General features: G+C 45.3%; 2 protein-coding genes across 2 annotated transcripts in view; one reads left to right on the top strand and one right to left on the bottom strand.

Annotated features, from left to right (window-relative positions):
• LOC128832223 (tetraspanin-15-like) overlaps nt 1-18,825 on the bottom strand; it is a 527,474-nt gene that overhangs the window by 341,350 nt on the left and 167,299 nt on the right. The window lies entirely within an intron of this gene.
• TACR1 (tachykinin receptor 1) overlaps nt 124-18,825 on the top strand; it is a 99,033-nt gene continuing 80,331 nt past the window's right edge. Inside the window, exon 1 of the mRNA XM_054019373.1 lies at nt 124-952. Within this exon, the coding sequence (XP_053875348.1) occupies nt 408-952 (545 nt within the window). The 5' untranslated portion in view covers nt 124-407. The remainder of the gene's footprint in view (nt 953-18,825) is intronic.

Raw genomic sequence — 18,825 nt, 5'->3', positions numbered from 1 at the left:
GCGCCGCAGCTGGGAGGGAGGGTTCTGAGCGCCGGCTCTGCCCAGCTCCCCTGACGTGTCAGCGGTGCCTATATAAAACCCCTCTCAAGCCCAGCCCGGCGCTGGGACTCGGAGGGCGAGGGGATGAGAAGCGAGGAGATCTCCCGATCTGCGCCTGGAGTCACCTTGGGCTGACAGCTGCTGCGCGGGCTGTGATCGGTGCAGAGAAGTTTACACCGGGGTGGCTTTACTTTCTCCCCGAAAGGCTGGGGGGGGGGAAGGGGGGAGAAACAACTCCACCACCTCTCCCTGCACATAGCTGTAGCTTGAGCAGTGACTGATATAGCTGTCCGGGTTCCTTTGAAGAACAATCGAGCCACGGAGCAGGCTCCAGAGACAGAATTCACAGATGTGCCTCACAATTACAGATGTGCCACAGCTGTAGACGACTCCCCCTCGCCCCACCTAACCCAAACCTTCATGACCAGTTGCCACCTGGCTCTAGCACTGCTGGCCGAGGAGGACTCTCCCCCACACACCGCATTTTCTTGGAGCGGAGGAGAGAGGGGAAGATGGATGATGACTTGTATGTGGAGGAGAACATAGACTATCTGTTGTCCCACAACAGGTCTGCCAATGAATCCGATGCCAACCAGTTCGCGCAGCCCGCTTGGCAGATCACCCTCTGGGCTGTCGCCTACTCTCTCATTGTGATCGTGGCGGTGGTGGGGAATATCGTTGTGATGTGGATCATCCTAGCCCACAAGAGGATGAGGACGGTGACCAATTATTTCCTGGTGAACCTGGCTTTTGCAGAAGCCTCCATGGCCGCCTTTAACACCGTCGTCAATTTCACCTATGCCATCCACAACGAGTGGTACTATGGGCTGGTCTACTGCAAGTTCCACAACTTCTTCCCCATCGCCGCCGTGTTTGCCAGCATCTACTCCATGACGGCCATCGCCGTGGACAGGTGAGGCCAGTTGGGAGCATGAGCCAGAAGGGCTGCGTGAGTGGGGTGGTGGTAGGAACGGGCCCAAGAGTTGCACTGGTAGGGTTCCCAACTACAGGCAACAGTCACCACCACATCTGTTTTCAGATGGGTGGATTTTTTTTAACCTGGTCCTTGCTCCTCTTTAGTCAACAGGTCATAAAACATAAGGTTGCAGGCACTAGACTATAAAGACCCCAGTCCAACCTGCCTGGCTATAATTCTGCAGCAATCCAGTTTTGAGGCTCTGGATGGATCTGGGAGAGGGGGGACATCAGGGTATGCAAAAGAGCTGGCCCATGGGACATGAAAACAATAAGAGTATTTATTATTCAGTTCCCTAGCGTTTGGGGCTCTCACACTTTATATGATAAAGTTCTGTAGTTCAGTAGCTCTCAACCTTTCAGGAGTCTGATTTGTCTTGTGTGCCCCACCTTTCACCTCACTTAAAAACGACTTGCTTACAAAATCAGAGCTAAAAATACGAAAGTGTGACAGCCACAGTGTTACTGAAAAATTGCTGATTGTTACCATATAATTATAAAATAAATCAACTGGAATATAAATATTGTACTTACATTTCAATGCATAGTATATAGAGCAGTATAAACAAGTCATTGTATAACATTTTACTTTTGTACTGATTTCCCTAGTGCATTTTCTGTAGCCTGTTGTAAAACTAGGCAAATATCTAGATGAGTTGATGGAAGACCTCTGTGTACGGCCAGGGGTACAGGTACCCCAGTCGAGAACCACGGCTGGAGTTCCTTCTGCAGCCTTAGCATTCTGTTGCTCTCTTTCCCCCCTCCCCCCACCCAAATATTGCAAGAGAGATAATGGCCCGTTTTTAAAAACAGCACTCGAGATAACAGATACCTCCCTCCCCCACCCCGGCCGATAATTCTCTTCAGGAAAATGCTGTTAGCTTAATGAAAAGGGTCTGTTTTAATTGTGTCCCAGAGAAGCCTGTGGCTATTTTCTTTTTTTTTTTAATCAGAGGAAATCTATAGTCTTGCCCTCTACAATTTCACTCACTGTCTAAATTAATTTTCCTGATTTCCCCATTTTAGACTAAAATCTATATTTAAAACAGCATGGTAAAATCCAATTACCTGAGATATATTTATAGTTGAACATGGATGAGATATCTATGGGCCAGATACGATAGATCTTAACCATTTTCCTGTTGGAGATAGCCTGTGTAAAGACCTCCAGCATTTAACCCTCTGTCTGGAAAAGGTTCTGTTCAATATTTCCTGCTTTATATTGTTCTGAGACAGACTTGTGCAAATTTTAGAGCAGGGTACAAATGTGTTGACTGAAGGCAACTGGGTTGTTGAAATAATGTTACTTTTATTACAAAGTTGGGGATGGAAAATGCTATTATCTATCACTGTTCTGTTTGTCCTGTGATTTGTACAGCTTATAGTGAGTGATGGATACACCTGTTTTCTCTGTGGCTTGCCAGCACATACCAGCATCTCGCTTACATTTTGTTCTCAGAACACAAATTCAGCAACCAGCCAATGTGGTGCTGAGGCAAGGAAGCAAATGTCCAGACTGGCACTTGGGGTTTAAACACAGGTCAGTGGAGGGATGAATTGTGATCTAGTGGTCAAAGAAAAGGACTAGAGGTTAGGACTTCTGGGGCTGAATTGGGTTTTGCTGCTCTTTAGCAGATCTTTTCACTGACTTGCTCTGTGACTGAGGGCAAATCAGAGCCTTTCTCTGCCTCAGTTTACTCCTTTCTAAAAGGATGATGCATTTTATTTGTTGGTACCTCCTAGAAAATGTCGTGGTTCTTTGCTGACACTCGATATCTAAAATTCAAAATATATAGAGTGATGTTCTAGAATTCCCCTCTTTCTGTTCTTTTTCCTCATCTGCATGTTCTGCAGTAATTAGAAATGAGATCGAGTAAGAATTTTTTTGCTGAGGGCATGTTGGCTAACGTGTTAGAATTAGACTGACTTGAAAAGTGAAATGCAAACTGTTAATGGAAATTTCTGAAGGCAGTTGACAGTGATGTCATTACTCATTCATCTACAGCTTGTGAAATGTAGTTTAAGATTTGTTAGCTTGTTTTTAATGACGAGGGGACGGGAAGTCATTGACAAGTTTAATCTCTTTATCATGCTGGGCTTGAGAGAGTGAGCCTGATTCTCCTCTCACTTACCCTGGAGTAAATCCAAAGTAACTCCGCTGAACTCAATGGAGTTACGCTGGTGGAAATAAGAGGAGAATCAAACCCCAAATGGTAACGCCACCTGCAATTAGGAAAACATTATCCTAAGGCAGTGGTTTTCAACCTTTTTTCATTTGCAGACAGCTAAAAAATTTTGAACAGAGGGTGCGGACCCCTTTGGAAATCTTAGTGTGTGGACCTTTAGGGGTCCATGAATCACATGTTGAAAAATCATCCATCTATGGTAATGACAACCATAGTCTGTGGCCCCCCTGGCGTCTGTGGACCACAGGCTGAAAAGCACTGTCTTAAGATCATAGTTGCTCTGCATTGAAAATGAAGATCCCATCGCATTTTCCATAAAAGTAGATGGGTTTTGTTTGCCCTGAGATCTTTGCTCTAATTCCTCCCTCCCCAAATATGTAGTTCGTGGTTCCCTTCCATCCCAGCAGTATCTGTATTTCAGGGGTGTTGTACCTACACAGCATCACTGTGGAAAGAGATCATATGGGCTACAAAGCATTATAAATGTGATGCTCTATTAGTAGCTTGATTTTTCAGTTAGTGCACCGTTCTCAAATACCCATTGACTGCAAGGATAACTAGTTTGTAAAGAGAACCTTCCTAAAGAAAACTGGAAAATCCGCACTACTTGCCAATGAGTATTTTCAGTTAATGGAAAACAAGTCGGTTATCGGAGGCCTGGGGATGAACATCTGATGAATTAACATTCCAGACTTTCACACACACAGATACTATAGAATTATTTCTGGACCCACTTTTGTTGGTGAAAGACAAGTTTTGGAGCTCTGCAGAGCTCATGTTCACGTCCTGAAGAAGAGCATGTCTCTGCCACCCACAGAAGTTGGTCCAATAAAAGATATCACCTCACCCACCTTGTCTCTTTCATATCCTGGGACCAACACGGCTAAAACAACACTGTAAACAATCATGGGGTCTTGTCAGTTGCTTAATCTAGCACTCAGACAGTGGATCTAAATTTCAAGAGTTCCTAAGTGACTTAGCAGCCTGCATCCCATTGACTTGTAATGAGACTCAGGCGATGTCTACACTTGAGAACTCAGAGCAGCACAGCTGTACTGATACATCTGTGCCAGGAGTGGATTTACCATGAAACAAACTGTGGGGTGGCACGGGCCCCCCAAAATGCAGGACAAATATCTGACACCCTGCCCCCGAGTCCCAGCCAGCAGTACAGCAGGGCTCAGACAGACAGGCAGGCTGCCTGCATGCCGTGGCTGGTGCCCCACGCTGCTCCCGGAAGTGGCTGGCAGCTGGCACATCTCTGTACACCCCTGGTGGGAGTGGGAGGCAGTGTACGGAGCAGTGCACCGAGACCTGCTGCCCCCTCCCCGTAAGGGGTGCGCAGAGACTGCCATCAGCAGGGCTAAGGCGGTTTCCTGCCCATTCTGCCTCCCTCCCTCCGCGCCGCTTTGCCCTGGAAACAGCTGGCATGTCCCTGCGGCCCCGTGTGTGTGTGTCCGCATGCTGCCCCCACCCCAGCACCGACTCCGCAGTTCTCATTGGCCGTGAACTGCAGCCAATGGGAGCTGTGGGGGTGGTGCCTGCAGGCAGCAGCACGTGGAGACCCCTTGGACTCCCCCTGCCTAGGAGCCACTGCTGGAGGAGTGTGTGTGTGCTGATCGCTTTGGGAGCCACGCAACCCTAAGTAAGCGCTGCTCCCCTGCCCCCTCCAGCACCCCAACCCCCTGCCCCAGCCCAGAGCCCACACCCAAACTTCCTTCCAGAGCCGCACTCGCTCCTGCACCTCAATTCTCTGCCCTAATCAAGGTACCTCGCTTTATTTTCTATTACTTCCCATTACTTATAATATAGGAGGAGGATGAAGAAAAAAAGAATGAAAAATAGGGTGGGGGGGGGGATAAAAGAGAATGTTCTTTTTCTTGGCTGGGTCCTGGGTGGGGAGGGGGGAAAAACAAAGCTGCGCACAGGGCCCCACTAACTCTAAATCTGCCACTGTTCTGTGCCGCTGTAAGATCTCTCGTGTAGCCGGTCTATGCCGACAGGAGAGAGCTCTCCCATTGATGCAATTAAACCACTCCCAATGAGTGGTGGTAGCTATGTCAGCAGGAGAGTGTCTCCTGCTGACTTAATGCTGTCCACTCCGGCGCTTCTGTCAGGGTAACTTATGTCGCTCAGGGGTGCGTTTTTTCACACCCTGTCCTGAGCAACATAATTTATACTGACAAAAGTGTTAGTGTAGACATAACCTTAGGCTCTCAAGTACCTAAATCACTTTCCAAAAAGGCTCTTGGGCTCTTAAGGTGCTGTTGAAAATTGTACCTTGTAGCTTGCTAAATAACAAATTAAATTTAATGTACAGAAAATCTAGTGCATGTGGCATCAGTATGTATGTTCTTAGGTGCTGCATCTCACAAGAATTGGGCTCAGGCAGTTCAAAGATAACGTATGAGTTGAGGGAAAAAGAGATACTGATCAAGGAAATCTGCAATGACAATAGGCAAATATAGTAAAGGCCGCAGTATTACAGAATAAGATGCTGAGGGCAGTGAATTATCTGATTAGTTTGTTGATGCCAAATCTCACATGAGTTATTGTTCTTTGGAATGTGGATTCAGGGTAGCCTCTGTTTCTTTTTTTCCTTCGGTCGAGAAACATGGATAACGCTGTAAAATCACTTGTTATCTTGCTCTTGGATCTAACATCAGTAATTAGATGAAATGGTGGGTGGATGAAAACATTCAACTACTTTAGCCAGGTATTTCACTCCAGACCTGTGTGCTTGAGGAATCAATTTTGAGTGTTGTTTAGTGTTTCAAGACAAGAGCTTATAGCGTGGGTTAAATTAAGTATCTCATTCCAGTAAGGGCTAGGACAAATGCTTCCCATTCAAACCGCAAACCTAAAGATAGCCCATGCATCAAGGGTGAAAACATTTACCGGAATTCCACATACCCTATAAGATCGACACAACCAGTGACAGCTATGTAGTCTCAGCAAAGCAGGGGCTGAGGAAAACACACTTGAAATCAACTTATTTTCAGTAGAGGCAGGGGGGGAAATAAATACATACAGAATTGAATATGGTTTATATTCCCCAAGTGGAGTGATTCATCTCTGTCAGTAACTTGGATATAGGAGTACTTGTGGCATCTTAGAGACTAACAAATTTATTATTTAACTTGGATATGTAATCTAAAGGATGCTTGGCGTATTAGCCATCAAGTTATTCACAAGAACATTGCTTTACAAAAAGCTGTTCAATCTATTTCAAAATGTGCCCTCTGTAAATAATTTCTATAACACACTTGCCAGAGGATGCGAAATTGCCTTCTAAAGAATGAACAAACCCTATGCACCAATCAATCAGCAAACATTTTACAAGCTAAGATGTTTATGTAAAATTCACACATAATAGAATTTAGGTATACAGAATCTGAAACTGGATTGTGCAAGTCGCTTTAAAAAAATTCTTTTACTTGCAAATACACCTCTATCTCGATATAACGCTGTCCTCAGGAGCCAAAAAATCTTACCGCGTTATATCACACTTGCTTTGATCCACTGGAGTGCGCAGCCCCGCCCCCTCGGAGCACTGCTTTACAGTGTTATATCCAAATTCTTGTTATATCAGGTCGCGTTATATCGGGGTAGAGGTGTATTTTGTCTGTTTTTTTCAGAGGTGTCAAATTTCTAGTATAAGTTAACAGGAGCTGCAGGTGCTCTGAAAAAATCAGGCTGATTATCATCTCCCGTGGAAAATATCTTCCAGTGCCACAGTGTTACAGCAAGGCTCGGAGCTAATTGTTACAGCAGATAGGGGGCCTGCTCCTGAAAGGGAATGAGTGCATTCTTAACCGCTGCCAAATTTAAGGGAATTGAGACCACTCAGCACTACATAGGATTGGGCAGAAGCATTGCAAGGGCTACACAGCTACCTCCCTTTAGATTTTTGGTAAGAACCTGCTGCACAAGTCTGGTGCTGTGCAGCATTTCATTTCTATGCAACTGGGAGCACAGTAGCGCTTGCTATCTGCAGGGTCGTTTCCCAGATTCCAGTTTCAAATTCTTCCAGTGACGGAATTCAATACCAGGTAAATTAGTTGAAATGATAATTACAGACAGAATTATAAACACCGAGCTAGGAAAGGACAAGCCAGGATGGCTCCTGCCTAGAAAAATCATGCCTTTTTAATCTATTACGTGAACTAAGAAAACCCTGGTTCTCCTTTACTCACTAGTTAATACAGTTTATTTGGTCTTTTTAAAAAGTCTTTGACAAAGTCCCTCAGAAACAACTATTAAGGAAATGACATCAGAGGGTGAGAAGTAAACTACCACCATGAACTAGAAACTGGCTGAGACGAAAGGAAAGAGTAGGGGATAAGTATGTGGCGTCAATGGACAGTTTTCAGCACGGCTACAGGTTTGTAGCAGGCAGTCTCCAGGCTCTGAACTCAGATCAGTGTTTCGGTTTATTGGTCTGGAAAAGAGGTGAGGTGGCAATGATTGCATGTGACAATAATTTGGATTCTAATTCTGGTGTGTTGAAAACAGTGTTAAAATTCTCATGGGTTTTCCTGGGCCTGCTTGCAGGCTAGGGGACTTTATACCGAAGTGTGCAATCTAGGTCTTCAGCAGTCAGTTTGCAAAGAGCCAGCCTAGTTCACCAGTGGAGGAAGGCAGGGAGGTAGGTTTCCCCTCCCCTCACTTAACTTCCAGATATTCTACAAGGAAGAACCCGCAATGGGAGGAAAATGGCACATTGCCAATATCACTGCTAGCTCTTCCTCTGACTGCACCTGTGGGGGTCCTGGCCAGACAGGCTTCCTGACTCTAGAGGTTTCTGCCCAGGTCCTTGTTTCGACTTGCTGGGAATGCAACCTGCATGCCCCCACCAATGAAAGCCAGGCTGGGGGAACCATCTTGTGAGAAAGGTGTCTGTTGGTGGAGTCCCTCTGGAAGCAGGTAAGAGCTGCAGGAGGAGGTGGCCCATCTGCGTAGCCTCCAGGAGAGCGAGGATTTTATTGGCAGGATGCACCTGGAAACATCTGGGATAGAGGATGCTAGCTAACCACAGATGGACTACAGTGGCACCAGAGGAGACAGGAGAATCGGTTGCTCTATGGGGAGGAAACTGGTTGCTGGCTCACTTGAGCACTAGACAGTGCTGCCCCCCACCATCAGGTTCCCTGTCCACTGAGGTGAAGAACTGGTATGTTGTACTGGCAACAGGAGGACAGGAGCAGACCCCAGTGGCTGAGTAGGAACTGCCACCTGGCCCCAAGGCTGGAAGATCATGACCACCACACCCAACAGGAGGCAATGTAGGGTGCTGGTGGTCAGGGACTCCCTTCTGAGGTGGTCAGAGGCATCCATCTGCTGACCTGACATCCTGGGAGATGTGTGCTTACCTGGAGCCCATGGCTGAGACATTACAGAAAGGTTGCTGAGGTTCATCCATCCCTCTAGCCACTACTCCATGCTACACATCCACATGGGCACTGATGATACTGCCTGCTATGACCCTGAGCCAATCAGCTGTGACTACAAGGCTCTGGGAGTGAGCATGAAAGGGTTGGGGGTGCAGGTGGCTTACCCAGTTGAGGGTAAGGGTCCAAGCAGGGACACACGGCTGCAAGATGGTGTTGATGGGAGGGCTTTGGCTTCCTGAACCATGGGATGCTGTTTTGGGAAGGAGGTCTGCTGGAAGAGATGGGGTCCACGTAGTGCTTAATTTGTAATGAAAGAGGTGCCAGGGCTCAAGCAATTTTTTCTGCATTCATAGCTGATGAAGCAAGCCCAATTTGTAAGCACCTAGAGTATAACAGGGTTATAAGTAATAGCCAACATGTATTTGCTAAGAGCAAACCATGGCAAAACAACCTAACCTAACAAATTTCTGTGTATTTGTACGCAACTGATGCACTTTGCTTGTTCCCGTAATTCTGTCTTGTGACACTCTTTGTGCTGAAGTTTTTGTACCCCTCAAAGACAAGGTATATACCACCTGCTGCTAGCAGGTGTTCAATGAGACTCTGAAATTGGTCACAAATTCCTTGACGATACTATGTACTAGCCAATGTATTATCCAAAGAACTGCAGAGCCATCAATGACTGTGCAGGTAACTTCTTGTGAAGTATGTATACCTGACACCTCTGTCTGCAGCTGCTTCTTTAGGTTTAGGTTAGTGGTTCTTCTTTGACAGGGCCACTGGCTTAGTGGATTGGGGGAAGTTGTAGATGTGATGTATCTTGATTTTAGTAAGGCTTTTGACACAGTCCCATGTGACATTCTCATAAGCAAACTAGGGAAATATGGTCTAGATGAAATTACTCTGAGGTAGATGCAAAACTGGTTGAAAGACTGCACTCATAAAGCAGTTATCAATGGTTCGCTGTCAGATTGGAGGGATGTATTTAGTGGGGTTCCATAGGGGTCTGTCACTATTCAATATTTTCAGTTACTTGGATAATGGAGTGGAGAGTACGTTTATAAAATTTGCCAAGCTGGTAGGGGTTGCAAGCACTTTGGAGGACAGGATTAGAATTCAAAAGGACCTTGACAAATTGGAGAATTGGACTGAAATCAACAAGATGAAAGTCAATAAAGACAAATGCAAAGTACTACCTCTAGGAAGGAAAAATCAAATGCACAACTACAAAATGGGGAATAACTGGCTAGGGGGCAGTACTGCTGAATAGGACTGGGAGGTTACAGTGGATCACAAATTGAATACGAGTCAACAGTGTGATGTAGTTGTGAAAAGGTTGATGTCACTCCAGGCTGTATTAACCAGAAACTGCTGAACTTGAATTAATATGCAAATTAGATACTATCAATTTAGGCTTGAATAGAGACTGGGAATGGCTGAGCCATTACACACATTGAATCTATTTCCCCATGTTAAGTATTCTCACACCTCTTGTCAAACTGTCTGTAATGGGCTATCTTGATTATCACTACAAAAGTTTTTTCTCTTAATTAATTAGCCTCTTAGAGTTGGTAGAACAACTCCCACCTTTTCATGTTCTCTGTATGTGTATATATATCTCCTCACTATATGTTCCATTCTATGCATCCGATGAAGTGGGCTGTAGCCACGAAAGCTTATGCTCAAATCCCACAAGTACTCCTGTTCTTTTTTTGTATTAACAGGAGTGTTGTATGTAAGAGATGGGAAGTAATTGTCTCTTTCTACTAGGCACTGTGAGGAATCAGCTGGAGTACAGGGTCTGGTTCTGGGTGCCACACTTTAAGAAAGATGTGGAAAAAATTGGAGAGAGTCCAGAGGAGAGCAACAAAAATGTAAAAAACAAACCAACAAACAAGTTGAAAACCTGACCTGTAAGGAAAAGTTTTTTAAAAAATAAAATCCTGCAGTTCCTTCTGTTGTTGCTGTACTGGCTCTGCAGGACTAAGGGTACATCTACATTACCTGCCGGATTGGCGGGTAGTGATCGATCTATCGGGGATCGATTTATTGTGTCTAGTATAGACACGATAAATAGATCCCCAATTGTTCTGCCGTCGACTCCTGTACTACACCATGGTGAGAGGCGGAAGCGGAGTCGATGGGGGGGCGGCAGCAGTCGACCCCACGCTGCGAGGACGCGAGGTAAGTCAACCTAAGATACGTTGACTTCAACTATGCTGAAGTTGCGTATCTTAGGTCGATCCCTCCCTCCCCCCCCCCCCCCCCCGCAAGTGTAGAACAGGCCTAAATTAAGGGAAAAAAGACACTTATTTCTGTCAGTGAAGTAGCCAGCTCTGACTCTGAATACATATGGGGTGCAATTCCCCCCTGTGCAGAGAGCCAGTACAAGACCTATGCACCACTGAAGTTCTATTTTGAGGACTTAGGTGGTGCAAATTTGTGCTGGCCCTGTGCACAGGGGTAAATTTCACCTAGGGAGCATAATTGAGTAGGATTTCCAATCATTTTTCTGAATATTTTGAGGTTCATTAACCTTAGCTCTGTTCCAACTCCTTTGTCCACCCACCCGCACAGCCTGCTGTCACACCTGCTTTCAGTTTGACCCCCCCTGCTGTCATGGGATGTGCTGGAATTCAGCAAGCAAAATGAGAGGGCCATCACTGTCATAATATGCAGCTAAGTGAGAAGTTTGAAGACTCTTCAATGTGCAAACAGCAATCATAGAGGAAACAGTAAATCTGGATAAACCTTTATTCCTCCCATATGGCTAATAAAACGGTTACTGCCTGCAATCGGGAACTGAGGCTACATTTTTTGGTTTGCATTGTTTGAACCAAAATGCACAAATACAGACTGGGGGATAACTGGCTCAGCAGCAGCACTGCTGGGAAGGATCTTGGAGTAGTGGTGGATCACAATCGCTACATGAGTCAGCAATGCGGTGCTATTGAAAAAAGCAAATAAAATGTTGGGTTGCATTCACAGAGGTATAGCATGCAAGTCATGGGAGATGATAGTACCACTCAACTCGGCACTTCGTTAGGCCTCAGCTGTGTCCAATTTGAGTCACCAATGTATAGAAAGGATGTAGAGAAACTGGAAAGGATCCAGAGGCGAGCGACAAAGATGATCAAAGGGATGGAACGCAAGCCATATGAGCAAAGGCTGAAGGAACTAGGCATGTTTAGTTTGGAAAAGAGGAGATTATGGGTGGATATAATAGCAATCTTCAAATACTTTAAAGGCCACCATAAAAAAGTTGTTCTCTCTTGCCACAGAGAGCAAAACAAGAGGCAATGGGTTCAAACTACAGCAGAGCAGATTTAGATTAAAACTCAGGAAAAACTTCCTAACTGTAAGAACAGTAGGACAAGGGAACAAACTGCCTAGGGAAGTCATGTAAGCTCTTTCATTGGAGGTTTTCAAAAAGAGGCTGGGTAGCCATCTGTCTTGGATGGTTTAGATACAACAAACCCTGCATCTTGGCAGGGCGTTAGACTAGATGACCCTTGTGGTCCCTTCTAACTCTATGGTTCTATTATTCTATGACTGACTTGCAATTAAGTCAGTAACTGATTGCACCTTTGAAATCCCTCTTCTGAATCCTTATACACTTTTAAATCGGTGTGTGACATCACTTTTTCTTAGCCATAAAGCCCCCTCTTTTGACTGTTTGGCTTTTAAAAGCACTTTAACAAGGTACGTTTGAGTCATGTAGCAACGTGGGCTTTATTAGGCCTCTCTCTAAAATGCAACACGCCGTCTGCACACAAGTAGCTGGGATAATCTTGTGAATCATCTGAATGTCAAATGTGTAATAATGAATTCATGGATGATCTTGCAGATTCTTTGAAAGGCGATAGATTCATCTGGCTGTAATTTGACGTAATTTGTCACCCTTGACATGTTTAATTAGTCATTGTAAGCCTCTGTGTAGCTCCTTTATCATCATGTCTTCATCAGTTTTTATTGTCAATCTGAACACCATGTAGAGCAAAAGATAGCAGTTGCATAGGTGCTGGAACTAGAGGTGCTGGAGGTGCTTCTGCACCCTCTGGCTTGAAGTTATTTCCATTAGATCTAGGGTTTGTAGTTTGGTTCAATGGCTCTCAGCACCCCCACCATACAAATTGTTCCAGCACCATTGAGCACTTGTTCTACAAGAATGTAACACGAAGTGTGTAAAGGCCATGGATGGAGAGGATGGAGTTAAAGGAATCCAAAGAGGTATTTGTAGGGGTAACAGAATTAAACTGATCATAGGACAGAAGGGGCCATATGTTCTAGCTGCTTTGTGCCATTTGCCGTATGGAGCAGCTGTAAACACGGTTTAACCTGCTGGAGCATTGCAAAGTAGCCAGAGGCTACTGGTGAATCTGGACTAAGGGCCATAGGAGAATTCCTAACTATTACAGTAATGTCTACACTGCAACATAAGCCCAGGATTAGTGGGACTCGAGTCAGCTGGTCTGTGTTAGGGAACCCTGGACTTGAGCGTCTACATTGTATTTTAATCCAAGGTTAAACATTTTCTGACCCGTGCTTAAACCTAGGGCTCCGGTATCCACACTCGCAGTGTGCAGACCCGAGTCAAAGTAACCATATCCCTGAGGCCTGAGCGCCCCACCCCTCCGACATGTGGCCACTCTAGCAGTAGGAACATGGTGCACTGTGGGAAGACTTTACTGCCCGCCCTGCACATTACCAGGAAGCACCTCACTTTGCAAAAGGCTTGATGGGTTCGCTCTCCATTGCAGACCCAGGAGGCTCTGACAGCGTGCTTACAGATTGGTGATCAGGAGAGAATGGGTTAAATGCTGACCTGCGCTGCTGCTGTTTGCCAAGTGTGTGTGCGGGGGGCTTCCATTTTTAACAGTGTAGATTGAAGATTGTTGGGCTAGAGAGGACGACAGAAGTTGTCCCATGGAATCGTGGGGTACTTCCAGATGGCTCCAGGAACTTGAGTCAAGCAGGGCTGCGGCTACATTGCTAAGCAACAGGGCTCGGACCCCGGGTCCTGGCCTGACTTCAGAATGGATCCCCCAGTCCTGCAAGGTCCTGGAACCCTGAGTCCAGGGTTAGCGCAACTGTAGTATAGATGCAATGGGGGCGGGGGGAGGGAAGTTGTAGCCTTGAGCCCAGGCTTGAGCGTGGGCTTACACTGCAGCAAAGACTTACACTTAGGATAATAGAGTTGAGATTTGCGAGAGAAACAAAGCTGTGTTGGCTGGGGGCTGGAGAAGGTCACTTAACCAGGCTTTCTTCTAAGCTTTGTGGTTCAGCAGGCACCCACAGCAGCCCTCCGACCAGAACATCCACACACACCACAGAACTAGCTGGGAGTCAAAAAGGGCCCAGCAGGATTACAGCAGCTAGACACTCAGTCTACAGGGCTACAGGATACAGACTAGAAAGGGCAGGGGATAGGGCCAGCTCACTCTGCTAAGTGAAGCTTCTCTCCGCTCTAATCAAGGTTCTGCTATGCTGATTCCTCATCCAGCTCCCCTTCTGCTCTCTGAGCAGAGTCACCCCTCCTCTTTTTGGGGAAGGGGGTCAGCACTGGGAAGAAGGAATCCCTAGATCCTGGCCTTGGCTGGGCACTGCCAGAGGACTTTGCTTCTGAAGCCAGATCACCCACAGTAGTGCAGCTGCAGTGCACTGTGTTGCACCAGCCCACTGGCATAATTTGGCTGAGAAGCCAGCCTCGCTGGCCCAGGGAGGGTCATCCCAATTCCAGAGTGTTTCTGTACTCCAGTAGAGCTGCTATAAGGGTTCAGATGCATCCTACCCTCCCCTGCTGCCCGTGTTGCAAGAAAAGAAAAAAAGGAGGCAAGACCAGGATGTGTCCCTACTTCACACGGATCCTAGGCTGCATCTTCTACCCCTGGCGGCTATCACGGTATGTCTACAATGCAGCTGGAGGCAAGCCACTCAGCCCGGATAGACAGAGTGGCAATAGCTTGGCTTGAGCTAGTGTGGTAAAAATAGCAGCATGGGCATTGTGACACAGATGGAGGCTTGGGCTAGCCACCTGAGCCCAAGCCCACCTGAGCCCCTGGGTCTGAGCTCGGATGGCTAGCCTGAGCCACTGCCCATGTTGCAATGTTCATGCTGCTATTTTGAGCAGGTTAGCTTGAGCGGAGCTAGTGCAAATCTCCCTATCCAGGCTGGGAGGCTTGCATCCAACTCCACTGGAGATATACCGTTAATGGTCAGCATAAATTAAAACCCTCTTCCTTATGATTTTTGGGGAAAATGTAGTTAGGAATTATTTACCAAAAGCAATCTGTTTTCTCCTGGCCACTCTCATCAACCCAGGTAAAAGTGATCTTCTGCAAAAGAAATGGGTTTTAAGAGTCATACTTATATGTAAAACACCATTACCATGGTATCTGAGCATCTCACAATCATTACTGTAGTTATCCTCACAATGTAGTTGTAAGGCAAGGAAATGCTATTATCCCCATTTTACAGATAAGACTACTGAGGCACAGATTTATTACGGTATTTAGGTACTTAACCCCTGGCCTACAGAGTCTGGGAGTTGCCCAAAGTCACACAGTCAATGACAAATCGGACTTGAACCTGGGTCTCGCATGACCGACGTTAGCGCCTACCATCTGAACCATCCTTTCCCTCAAATTCTGATGGCAAATCCTTTAATATGTCAAGATGGGTTGAAATTTTAGTCCTACCAAAGCTGACAGCATCCTCCAGGAAAAAAAGAACAATAAATGCCCACTCCCCAAAAATCACTACACCCCAAGCAGAGACGCCTAAAAACGGAGATGAGATGATGCTTCTATGGAGACCACCAAGGACTTTCATTTTGGCAGTCAGATTCCTAGGGATTTTAAAGTATCACATCAAAGGGAAGAGGACACATGGAACATCATCAGAGGGGGTGGAGAATTAGAGGACAGTGCTGGCATTACAGCAAGATGTAGAAATGCATCGACAAACTTTCTGAAAGCAGGGCTGAGAGAATTAAAGCCTTTCTGCAGAGCTGTCAATTCAAAGAAATTCCTGTGAATGAGGAAGTTACCTGGGCAAACATTACCCCTTGTAAAGGAATTGACGGATGACCTGGGAAAGCATGAGGTCTATTTTGTCTGATAGCAGCTGTGAGGAGGGGACTAACTGTTATTTTCAAAGGTGGAATGGAGGAACATGGAGTGAATCTATCAGGCTTCCAGGCTGTCTGCCAATGATGATCTCCTTCTCCTTGGACTCTCTGATGTAGCTATGAGCCAGCAAACAGCACGTAAACAGTGGAACATTTCACAGAGTAATGAGTAGAGGCAGAAGGTTCTCTACAGCCCAGGGAGGCAGGAAGTTGAATTCCAATTCTGGTTGTGACACTGACCCCCATAGGGCCTGATACAATGTTGGCTTAAGTGACTTGCCAAAAGGCATAAGTGGCCGCTAAATTCTGAGTTCTGCCAACTGTTGGGTGCCCAACTTGGGACATCTAGGGGCTGATTTTCAGAGGTGTTCAGCATTGGTAGGTACCATTGACTTCAGCTGAAGCCATATGCATTTAGCACTTCTGAGAATCAGGCTCCAAGTATCTGGGTTTAAATACCCAAAAGTATAAGGCCACTTGGAAAATCTTGGCCTAAAACTCTACCTCCATTTTCCTGTCTATAAAATGGGACTGCTACTAATTGCCTACCTCAAATAAGAACAGCTAATCCTCACTTTTTCTACCAGTATAATTAACTATGATGGGAAAATTAACAGGCTAGGTTTAAAAACCCTGGCTCAAGAACTGAAGCAGAGCAAGGGCGGGAAACTCAAAACTCTGGACAGAATATTTGCAAACAAAAAAAGTGTCTGACTGCAATAATTGAACAGCAGGATCAGCAGATGAGCATGAACTTGTTAGGGATCAGCTGTGGGCTGCAGCTGCTTTATACAAATGAGTTAGATAATAGTATTTGCACAGATCTTGAGTTGTAGATGATATAGGAACCATGATGCAAAACAAACAAAAATCCATAATTAAATGGGTACACAAATCGGACTGTATTATCACATACATGTTTTGGAGCTAAAGTGAATCCTCTTATACTAACTGCTTTACTTAGCTCCTGCCCACAAATCTGATCCACTGAATAGGCATGAAATTTTGGCAGTAAAAATCTGTTATAGTTAGTACAGTACAGTGTGCCGCTGCTGAAAATAACCTTTTTAAATCTTGTTAAATCTGTATCTGTCACATATCACTTTAAAATTGTCCGTGGCTTCTGTGCACCTGTGTAATACGTTGCACTGCAGCATGTAAGTTCTGTGACAGAAAGTGATGTGTAAAATTGAAAGCAAAAACACTTCATTTTCTTTTCTTTCGCCCCTCTAAAATAACCTCTAGTGATATGCCTTGCATCTACTCAGTTGGGATTTATTTTAACAGTCAGAATCTTTTAAAGACGAAAATGCCTGCAGGGCATTCAGTACAGCTAATATTCTGAGTGCAAAAAAACAGAGATGTTTGCAAACTTTTTGGAAAAATCTCAGGTCACTTTTGCTGGTATATAACATATTCATTTCTGTAGGGAGGTCAGGAGAACGTCCCTGAGAGCAATGGCAAATTGCTGTTGAACGGAAAATGCGGCAACATATTGGCTAGGGAAGAGGTTTGGGGAAACAGCACAAATATCCCCTACAGCCGTCTGCTCTATGAATCAGCTTCAATGAAAGCTCAGTATCAGTCAGATCTCATTGCTTGAGGAAGAAAATAGAAATGAAAGCAGGCAGCACTGATGTTACTTCAGAGAGCAGCTGTACTGTCATTAGCGCTGGCTTTGAAAATGCTGTTTCACGTATTTCAGATTGTGTGCCTTGCAGAGACACACAGAGCAGAACAATGGAATTACACCAAGAATAGGAAGGCCATCCTTAATTAAAAAGCAAATGAGGCACTAGATTAAGTATGGAGTAGGGATTTGTACAGCTGGAGGGAGGGATAGCTCAGTGGTTTGAGCATTAGCCTGCTAAACCCAGGGTTGTGAGTTCAATTCTTGAGGGGGCCATTTGGGGGATTTAGCTGGAGATTGGTCTTGCTTTGAGTAGAGGGTTGGACAAAATGATCTCCTGAGGTCTCTTCCAACCCTGATATTCTATGACTGACAAGCTTCAAGACCCTTATTCTCACCTGTAGCTTCAGCAGCTATCTCCCTTTGATAACCACCTTAAGGTGGCTGAGAGATGGAACAATAGGGCCATACTTTGAGGATATGGAAATCAAACAGGGGCAATCTATTGTGAGTTCTTTGAACCTTAAGATAATGGGTGGCAGAGAGACCAGCAGAATGCAAGAGTTTTGGGGCAACCCCAGTCTTAAACATATTCTGTTAAATACTAACTATGGAAGTTGTAAAGTGTCAACAGGCCATGCTGTAGTCAGGGATGAGGCTTGTGGTCTAGTCCCTGGGATTATGTATGGCGGGGAGATGTGTATAGATGGCACTTGCAGGCTTCTGTAGAGGCCCTTACATGTTTCTGAACTCTGGCTAGATGACATTCCTGGGTTGACTTTGGCACAGTTGGTACAAGCTGATTGTAAGCATTCAACATCCGTGTGGATGTTAAAGTCATCAGGCGCTATTGGCTTTGGAGTCTCTAATGTCACCTCCGTCCATTTACGTGAGTCATCAGAACCAGATGTTGCAACCTAGCCCCATTCTGAGACTTTCATGAGACAAATGCAATGGATTCCATTCCAGTTCTGGGGTAGGAGTATTATGCACCAGAAACGAGCAGAAAGAAGAAAAATGTGAATTTTCGTACTTTGACAAGGTACATGCAATGGTGCAAAAATCTCAAAAACTAAATCACATCCTCTTTCTGTTTGGATGCCAACAATGCATAGCTATCACCTCTACTGTGTGCATGTACTCTTCCCCTGCCTCGTTCTAGAATTACAAACCCATTCAAGGAGCACAGGGTAAGAACTCCAGCTGAAAATAAAGAGATTAGAAGGATAATGCAATTGACTTTTGGCAAGGGAATAAACTCAGCAGATGGAACAAACTCCAATGGACACAGAAAAAGAGCTGGAATGTGTGATCTGCATAAGACCTAGGTTACTAATTGAATCTAATGAGAAGACCTAGTTTCTCAATAAAGAAATGTGTCAGGGAGAATAGGAAATTTGTGGGGGATTGTTTTGACTCACTGAAGCTTATCTCCAGTAGTGTAAATACCGTGCAAAGAATTCATAGAAAAAT

Source organism: Malaclemys terrapin, chromosome 2 (genome assembly GCF_027887155.1).
Source record: "Malaclemys terrapin pileata isolate rMalTer1 chromosome 2, rMalTer1.hap1, whole genome shotgun sequence".
Taxonomy (NCBI): domain Eukaryota; kingdom Metazoa; phylum Chordata; order Testudines; family Emydidae; genus Malaclemys; species Malaclemys terrapin.
This window is presented reverse-complemented; position numbering and strand designations above follow the sequence as displayed.